Source organism: Erythrolamprus reginae, chromosome 1 (genome assembly GCF_031021105.1).
Source record: "Erythrolamprus reginae isolate rEryReg1 chromosome 1, rEryReg1.hap1, whole genome shotgun sequence".
Lineage (NCBI taxonomy): Eukaryota > Metazoa > Chordata > Lepidosauria > Squamata > Dipsadidae > Erythrolamprus > Erythrolamprus reginae.
The window spans coordinates 142,223,374-142,233,533 of NC_091950.1; the positions used below are offsets into that span (position 1 = coordinate 142,223,374).

The following is a 10,160-nucleotide window of genomic DNA, read 5'->3' on the forward strand; positions in this document are numbered from 1 at the left end:
TAATACAGATGATTAAACTGACTGCTTTGATTAAACTGCCACCCCCCACTCCACAATTATTTTTGTTTCTACTTGCAAACCGCTTCTGGATTTTGTACTTCAGGTAGAAAAAAATTGAAACTTTGATTTTGGGTTTTACTGATTAGATAGGTTTGTTATTATAGAAATGGCAAGTTTATACTATTATGTAAAAGCAAAAAGCTGAAGTTTGTTATCTTAGTCTTAAGCATCCTTATGCACCAAAGAGAGTAGAATGGCAATGCCTTTTCTTTCTTTCTTCCTACACTTTTTCCTTCCCCCATCTTTCCTATTTTCTTTTCAATTTTATATTATAAATTTAAAAAAAAATACCTAAAATTTAAGATGATTTCGAATCTAAGACCTAAAGTTAATATTCACTCTGAGTTTTACTAGATAGGTGGCACTTATTTCAAATAAAGATGCCTACAGGTATACTGCAAATTGGTTAGAGCTATACAAACAAGCACCAACAGTTTTCTGCAACTTACTACAGTAGATAAAAGATAACAGGTTAAAATACTGATGTTACTTGTATTGGACAAGAAATTTAGCAACAGAATTAATATTCACAGCTCTAAGCGGTTTACAAAGAGTAAGCATATTTCCCCCAACAATCTGGGTCCTCATTTTACCAACCTTGGAAGGATGGAAGGCTGAGTCAACCTTAAGCCTACTGAGATTCCATTTGCCATACTGCTGGCATCTTGTGATCAGCAGAGGTAGTTTGCAGTACTGCACTGTAACCATTGCACCACTGAGTCTCTGTGAAATTTAAATTTATACCAAATACTAAATTTAAATACTAAATTTAAAGAAATTTAGTACAACTTTAGTTAGGGTGAAATAATTCTGATACCCGCCAATCAAACACCCTTCTAAACAACCCTTCAAAACGACCTTCAAGGAAAGACTGGACTGCTGTTGGACTAGTGTGATGTAGGGTCTCCTGCACTAGCAGGGGGTTGGACTAGATGACCTGCAAGGTCCCTTCCAACTCAAACGAATAAACAAATCCAACCTGCAACTGTCTCTCTACTACAGGGGTCCCCAAAGCTGGCAACTTTAAAACCTGTGGACTTCAACTCCCAGAATACTCCAGGCAGCATAGCTGGCTGGAGAATTCTGGGAGTTGAAGTCCACAAGTCTTAAAGAGGCCAAGTTCGAAGACCTCTAGCTCTACTACATAACCGGAGAAAAGTCAGTATTAAATCCCACTTTTGCAAGTTTCTGCAGTCGGAAAAAAATCAGACTTCGACCGGGTCCACTAAAGGGCAAAAACTACGTTACCTCCCAATAGCACGTAGGCGACGGCTTCGATACTTACGAGCTGCGTGGCGTTCCCTTCCGACCGGTAGTCCCAGAAGGTGCAGATGCTGAGGGCGGCGTTCCAGTTTGCAGCCCACCCGCAGGCGGCAGCTCCTCCGGCTCTGGGTTCTGCCGAGCGCCGGGACTGCTTCGGCGTCGGCGCGGGTACTCGGCCTTCCTTCGGCGGGAGGCGGCGGCTGCCGCGGCTGCCGCCCGTCCGCGCTCCCGACCTCCACGGAGCACCCGGCTGCCGCTCGACTCCGCCCCCTGCTCGGCGGAGACTGTGGGAGGGGGCAGGGGACGCCGGCGGCCGCTAGGAGGCGGAGTCCGTTCCTCTTCACTCTCGCGCTGCTGTGGTTCTTCCTCCTGGGTCTCCGCCTGCTCGGGCGCCCCCGGCATTAGAGCAACTATAGCGGTTCAGGCCCCCACAGTGGCTCGCCCCCCGGTTCTGACAGCAGCAACCCGCGGCTCACTCCGCCTCTATCCGGAGCTCCCTCCCCTCGCGAGACTTCAGCCAATCGGGAGTGAGTTCGCAGTTCAAGCCAGGATGGGCGAGCTTCTCCGTGTCACCCAATCAGGAGAGAGAGGCAAGACACACACCTCAACCCACCCACTCTCTCCCAAAACAGCCAATCACAGCAGCAAGCCGTGCTGGTTCTTCTCCCCCCGGGCCAATCGGCGGGCGTGGTTCACCGGGGACGCGAGCGCGCGCCGTCGGAATTCTGGCCGTGGCGCGCGCTTCGCATAACTGAGCCGTTTTATTTTAACAGTCGACTCCCGCGCGCCAAATTAAATGCCCTCCTTTTGCCCTGCCGAAGCGGCGTTTGTCAATGCCCCCCGCGCGCTTTAGCCTCAACTCCAGAACGTTTATTCGCTCTGCAGCGACCGATAAAATTAGTATATCGCTCGTCCTATTGCCGTCGTACCCCCCCCCCCCTCCTCCTTCTCTTCCTCCTCTTCCTCACAACACACCCCGCGGTCTGGCCGGCCTGGTATCCCCGAGCTTCTTATTTTTCAAGAGTGAAACGGATAGAGACGAGATACCTTCCCGAAACTTTGTTTCCTCGTTTTCACATCGACCGCAGTTTTCGGTGTTTCATACTTGCGGGGGATTTAAAAAAAAAAACATTGTCGCTTCTCCTTTAAGAAAAAAAAGCACCGTCGTTCGGCGGGTGAAAGTCGGCGACAAAATGGCGTCCGAATGGCGAGAGGCGGGTCTTATTGGAGGACGCGCGCATTTCCGTTCTCGTCTTGCGCGTGTCAGCGCATGTCTAAGAAAGCATCATGGGAGTTATAGTTTTTTAAAGAACATAACGATAGGCGTCTGGAAGCCTCAACGTGCAGGTTTCTGTTGTTTTCTTTGAGGAGTCTGATTGGTTCCCAAATGCATTTGGGAGATTTTAAGATACGAGAAGCGTGTGCTACGGACCATGGTGTTAAAATAAAGCATCCGATACTTTTTTTCACTGTATTGCTTTGAAATATAATCATTGTCCTTTAAAAAAAAATAATAATAATAATTTAATGCAATAGACTTATAAGCCGCCCAACTCCTTGCGGACTCTGGGTGGCGTACAGCAATAAAAATATAATAATAGCAATATAAATAATGATAAAATGACATAATAAAGCAATGACAGTATTAAACAGTTTAAAACCCCCCGAAATAAAACAATCATTCAGCAAACATTCATTCTTCTTGGCCGGAGCTACATATAAACATATCTGATAGTACTTTAATGTCATTTTAGTTTGGTTTACAGTACATTATGAAGAGATTGGACAAATGACAGTTGCTTTCCCGGGACATATAAAATAATGCAACAGAGGATATTAACCTGATTTCTGTTTGTTGTTTCTCGGATTTGTTAATAAAAACTTTTAAAAAACTAATTTACTTTCCTTGAGTCAGTGCAAGGGAAGTACAGTAGTGGCTGAAGACATACAGTAGTATATGTAAAAAAATAATACAGACCTGCTCAAATTTATTTTCTATTTTTTAAAAATATTATATTGACTAATGTGAAAAATTGTAGGAACTCTCTTTATTATTATTATTATTATTATTATTATTATTATTATTATTATTATTATTATTTATTCAATTTGTATGCCGCCCCTCTCCGAAGACCCAGGGGCTAGTGGCCATAATGCCAGAATATTTAAAAAAATATGTCTACATTTGGATGCCTCTATGTTAGAAAAAGCTTGCCTATTCACGGGCAACAATTCTCCCCAAGATGTTTTTGGCCCTAAATGAACATGGAATTTAAGATCTTTTGCATATAAAGCATATCCAATACCATTGAGGTAGAACCCCTCCTTTCTGCATTTATTTATTGTTTATGGTTATTTGGAGGCAAAATCTGATGAAAATGTGTATTTCAGTTCAATACAATCTGCATTTAAAGGCAAAGAAAATTATTTACAATGTTTTAAAGCTACATACAGTAAAAATGAATGGAAAGCAGGAGCAAATTCCTTTACTATTTAATAAGAGATACATTTTTAAAAAGTCCTCATTTAATGAGTAAAAAAACCTGCCACATACTTCAGAATTTTCACCACTTAAGGAGTAACTGCACCTGTGTGCCATTGCCTTATTTCACCAGCTGAGCTGATTTATTTCTGACTCAGCTGCAGAGTGTTTACAATTGCAGGAAAGATGATGTTGCTATTTGCAGTGTTAAAGCTTACATATCCTACCATTGGATCATGATCCCATTTGTTGACCTGTTGGAAAAAAGAATTCATGCTGTTTTCAACAATCCAAAATTGTAGTGTTAAAAATCAGGGTTAGAAAGGATTGGGGAGTAGAAATTATGGTGGTGTAGAAGTGCCAGATTGATAAATTGTTCAAAATGTAATACTGTATAGTTAGAAAATAAATTTTAGATATGTAAACTAGATATACAGTAGATGGATGCTTAAGTCAGGCAGGATGTATGCATAAACTGTGTTTATTACTCTTGCAGTACAGGGCTGACACCCAGTGGCTCATTTAAATAATACAGATTATTTTATATTACTGAAGACTGAGGAATGCTGGTAACAACAAGTTCACTGAATGGAAATACTGTACATAATAAAATGTTGCATTAACAAGGCTTTTGTCTTTTTAGAATTTAGTAGCAAATCACTAGACTAGGTGAAATCAAATTTTAATATGTCCAAGAATAGAGAGATACAGGTTAGATAGACTTCAGAGAAGGAAGGAATCCAAAACTATTAGTTTCTGAGCAATTTTGATTAAGCATTTTCAGCTCTTTAATAATTATTGTATTAACCTTTTAAAAAATTAATCCCTATCTCCTATACATTATTGCTAATATGTTTCCATTAGAATGTATTATTTATTTTGCATTACTTCTATTTTATCTTTTAGAAAACTACAAAGTACTATAATTTATTCTCCATCATAGCTTGTTTTCAACTTCCTTAATTTACTTTTCTCTATATATAGTTTTAAATAAGCTATGTTATCCCAAAGATTGCTCAGTGTGTAGTGTATTTCTTCAATTTTTGTCTAATCTTTTCAACATTTTTCTTTGCTTAATTTCTAAACTACTTTATATGCATATTAAATTTATTAGTTTCTCTAGAATAATTATTCAATTGCGTTTGCAGAAAGGGTAGCATATATTGAGGGATCATTGATATAGATATTGCATGGACTCAGGATGTATCTGTTTGGCTCCTTTAGACATTGGACTCCTTTGGACATTGGGATAGCCTCAGTCAATTCTTTGCCATTAGTACATCTAACTTTTGTGTTTTTATGAAATATCATTGCTAGTTGAAAAAAATAATCAATGCTGGATACTATCAATTTCTGCTATTGTGTTCATTATGGACATTCTGAACAGACTGCAGCAGACTTTAGATATTTCTATATTGAGGTGAGAATATTCTGGAAAATAGAGTACTCTAGATTTCCCTTGTCATTTAAAAAGTACTAGCACACACTAACAATTTTCCTACATTTGTCATGAGGGAGTTTGGACAATCACTTAAATGTGAGCCAACAGAATGTGGCGGCATCCCAAAAAGCCAATGCAGTCCCGGACTGCATTAATAGAGGGATAGAATCAAGAGCACATGATGATATGGTATTGCTTTACAAAGCATTAGTAGGACCACACTTGGAATGATGCATTGAAGAACAAAAATGATTAGGGAGTTGGAGGCTAAAACGTATGAAGAATGGTTACGGTAATTGGATATGTCTGGGACTCTAAGCTAATGAAAAGAAGGGCTAGGGGCAGGGGTGGGCTACTGCCTGAATGGGGGAGAACGCAGTGGGATAACGAAAATGGAGCTCCACCCCAGAACACCCAATTTGCACTGAAAGATGTTGAAAGAAAATGCATAAGCCACGGCCACAGTGTGGTAGTAAAAATTTTGGTAGCCTTTCACTGGCTAGGGGTGCATGATAGCACTGTTCCAATATTTGAGGGGCTCCTGCAAGGTGAAGGGAGTCAAGCTATTTTCCAAAGCACCAAAAGGCAAAACAAAAAACAATGGTTAGCAACTAATCAAGGAGAGAAGCAACTTAGAACTAAGAAATTTCCTAACAGTGAGAGCAATTAACCAATGTAATAACTTCCTTCACCGAAGACTTTCAAAAAGAGACTGGACAACCATTTGTCTGAAATGATATAGGGCAATGATGGCAAACCTTTTTTTCTTCGGGTGCCAAAAGCAAGCATGCATGTGCTATCACACACAGCAGGTGCATGCCCACAACCATAAATTCAATGCCCCCCATGTGCCCTTTCCCCGTGTGTATGTAGGCATGTCCTCCGCTCACTCATTTTTCAACTTCTGGTGGCCTTGTTAGGCTCGTTAGGCCCTGTTAGGTCACAATTCAAAGTGTTGGTTATGACCTACATGGCATCGGACCCTACATGGCATCTCCAGGACCGCCTTCTGCCGCACAAATCCCAGCAACCAGTTAGGTCCCACAGAGTTGGCCTTCTCCAAGTCCCGCCAACTAAACAATGTCGTCTGGCGGGACCCAGAGGAAGAGCCTTCTATGTGGTGGCCCCGATCCTCTGGAACCGGTGATGAGATTTGAACTGCTGACCTTCAGATCTATAGTCAGCTTCAGTGGCCTGCAGTACAGCACTCTACGTGCCGCATCACCCCGGTTTAGAAACTGAGTGGTCAGTTCAAGCACCCAGCCTTCAAAATAGTTCCAGATGTCATTGTAGACTGTATATGTACAGTATGTGTGCCCTCCCCACAATATGTATTAACTACAGATCAAAATGTTTAGTTTGATAGGCAGTGCAAATGAATCAAAACAAAATACAAGAGTGGAGTTGTGTCACATAAAATTTAGAGGAAAATACCATTTTTTGGAGGATAAAAAAGAGGGTGAAAACCTGGGTGCATCTTATACACCAAATATAGCCTTATTAGACTTATTTTTTAAAGACTGCTTTATTATTGTTCTAGACAACTTAACAAAATGAAGATTTTTAAAAAAAATAAATGCTTGATCTGAAGTGCTGTTGTATCTTCTTTTAAATAATAGAAAACAATGTATAAAGCCACATCAATTTTAAAGATCTGTAAATGTGTAATCTGAAATGTAACAGTGTCCTATTTTAGTATTAAGATAAGGCAGCTGAGTTAAACTCTGACTTAGTCATGTTTGGAGTAGATCTATTTAAATAACTGGGAGAAGTTAGTTTGCTTACATTTAAGAAAACTTTCTGGCATTATATACTGCCCTAGTGTATATTTCTTAAATTCTTTGCTATTTCTATGGGTCAGACACACATGCACAGAAATATACAGCAAACAGTGTATATCATCTGTGCTATTTGCTGCTTGGCAAATTGCTGGCAGGCAGAGGCCTTTTTTCCTTATTTTCCTTCCCCAAAACTAAGGTGCATCTTATACTCTGGTGTGTCTTATACTCCGAACAGTATGGTAATACTTGAGTTAAGGATTGTAAGTTACCTCAAAGACAGCATTAACATATGAGGTGCCCATTTGACATGTCAACTAACAGTATTTTACAAGAGCAGCCATGAAACCTTTTAAATATCTAGGTAATTATTTTCAGCCTTCTGCCTCTTGTTCCATCTAGAAACCTTAGGCTGCTTGCCAGAAGCAAAAACACATTGTGATGTGCACACACAAGATACCCAAAATCATGCACGCAGCACACCAGTAGCAGCAGTGGGAGCAATCCGCCCCATATGTATTGATAGACAATCATAGTTTCCTGTGGAGGAATCAAATTATATCTGACCTAGTTTACTAATCTGTTTTACTGTGGATTTATCCCCCAGGCTTTTTCTGCGTTTGGATAAAGTGTAGACTGAGATCAAACAGGAAAAAAAAAATCTTGATGGGCAAACGGATAGTGTTCATATTTCACATCATTGTTATAATGAGGTCATACACCTGTTTATTAAGATCCCCAAATATTTTTAGAGTATCTTCGGGCCCTAACATAGAACTATAGAAAATTAGTACCCGCCCCTTTCCTAGAAAAATGAAATATTCTAGGAAATATTAAAAAGGCAGTGAAAGCAGAATTTAAAAGAGTTTAAGTTTTGTTTTTATCAGCTAAATTGTTTTGTCCCTGTTGTGGTTCCGTCTGAGGCCCCTCCGGGAACGGCTGATCTTCTGTCGGTTTCCAGCTCAGAGGGAGAGGCTGAGGAACAGGAGGTGCAGACAGACGAGGAGGAGGAATCCCAGGCTGAAGAAGAGGGAGGACAGTCAGAGTCCCACCAGGGGGAGCTCTCCCCAGCAAGCAGCCTGGATTCCTTAGAGGAAAATGCACAAGCCATAATTGATCTGCGACAAAGAAGAGCTACTCAGAGACGGAATCAATTGGCTAAGTACTTTCAGCATTAAAGTGGCAACAGCTGGGTTTGGGTGTGGTGCTCTTGGGAAAGGCTAAAAGGCAGACCCACCCTTCCTGGCTTGTGGAGTTTTATCTTTGAGAGTCGTGGGACCTGACTGTGAACTTTGGCGTCTTGGAATCCTGGTTTGTGCCTTTGACTATTGAAACCTTGGGGGGGGGGGTGCCAGCAAGAAGCTTGCTGTATTGTCTGGACATCAGGACCCTGCTGTACCGTATTATAGCCTGTCTGTTGGGAAGAACAGGTTTTCCTCTGTGCTTATTTTTTCCAGTTATAAAATACTTTTGGCTTTTACCAGAGTGTCTGGCTGTTTTTTCCAGTTGGTGTTGAGGTCTGGGGGAACCCAGACAGAACAGTCCCTGTAAGCTAAATTGGGATGGAATTTAAGCTGATATGGAAGTGCTGAGATATTGTTTTGTAGAATGTGAGAACACGTGTAGCCTTGAAGAAATGAATCCATAGTTACAATTAGAAATGTAGCTAAAGTAATGTTTGAACCTGTCTCCTTTTGAAGATAACACTTGTTTCTTTAAACTCAGTAAAATTCATAGCATTAGATAAGAATGTAACACTATCGAAGGAATGTGTTTGGTAGTTTGTTACCCATCCTGTCTGTTGAATATTCATTAGCTTATGTAAATACAGTTGAGTCACTGACTGTTGAATGGTGATTGGTTTAAAATGCCCGGGAAATTCAAATGCGCGTCAGTTATTTTGAGCGGGAAAAAACAATGTATAAAAACCCGGGAAAGCCGTTACTGTTGCAGTTCGCGCCTGGATACATTTCGTATAGCAACTCTGTTTCTGCTATGCGGTGAATAAACCTTGCTTTAAACTGACTCCAGTGTCAGTATTTTTCAGTGTCAGAATAGCTGGCAAGGAATGGGAGAGGTTTTTTGTAATCAGGGTATATTAATCAGCATCTCACTTCTGTATGGCATTGCTCCATGAGGGGGACACCCACTTTTGGCCAAAAACATTTAAAATAAACGAAGAGAATAAACTTTTCTGTTCTCTTTGCCCGAACATCTCATCTGGAATTATTTTTATAAAAATTCAGCAACCAGGCAGAATATTATATTTTCGCTGCAGGAGAAACAAGTTTCTAAAGACATAAACTCAGAGCCCCAGCTCTCTGCCTTCCCTCCCGCAGCAGATATTTTTGGGCCAACCTACCAATAAGACAAAAGGCTGGGCCATCTTATCTACAAAACAAAATTCACCCTCAGGACATGATAGGATTAGCCCTCACTCAAGATCCAAACCAGGACAAAGCCATTATGCCATACTAGGAATTGCCCAACGCCCTTTCAGAACACATGCCTCTTCATTACATCACCCAACACAGTACAACCAAGTTTAAACTCAGAAAACCTGCAAGGTTAGCTATGACCCCTACAGCAGCCAGTAGCTTGCCACAGGAGCAGGAAGTTCAAATTCAAAGCCCAAGAGAGGGTCTAAATCTCTCTCCCCCCCTCTCTCCCCCATATGCTCAACTGCCCAGGACCTCAAACCATTTATGCTTCATCATTAACCTTCCAAGCAGTTTCCACGTTTCCAGTATCTTTCTCCCCACTTGGAACTGAATCCAGATGGACATTTCTTCCAACAGAACAATGCTTACATTAATGTGCCTGGATGCCCTCAGTTGAGGTTGATGAGATAATTTAATGCAGCTTACTATTAAGGTCTTTCTGCGTATTTTCCGACACTGAAATGGTGTGTGTACTCCTGAAATGAGCTATTTATCATTCGTGGAGGACCAAATTACAGTGATCTCTCGGTTAGCGCGGGGGTTACGTTCCAAGACCTCCCGCGCTAACCGATTTCCGCGTTATACTGGATGCGGAAGTAAAACCACCATCTGCGCATGTGCGCCATTTTTTTCATGGCCGCACATGCGCAGATGGTGGAGTTTGCGTGTGGGCGGCGGGGAAGACCAAGGGAAGA

General features: G+C 41.2%; 1 protein-coding gene across 1 annotated transcript in view; it reads right to left on the minus strand.

Moving 5' to 3' along the window:
• The window catches only part of ZFP91 (ZFP91 zinc finger protein, atypical E3 ubiquitin ligase), a 28,183-nt gene extending 25,644 nt beyond the window's left edge, over positions 1 to 2,539 (minus strand). Inside the window, exon 1 of the mRNA XM_070726813.1 lies at positions 1,346 to 2,539. Within this exon, the coding sequence (XP_070582914.1) occupies positions 1,346 to 1,725 (380 nt within the window). The 5' untranslated portion in view covers positions 1,726 to 2,539. The remainder of the gene's footprint in view (positions 1 to 1,345) is intronic.
• Positions 2,540 to 10,160: the final 7,621 nt, after the last annotated feature.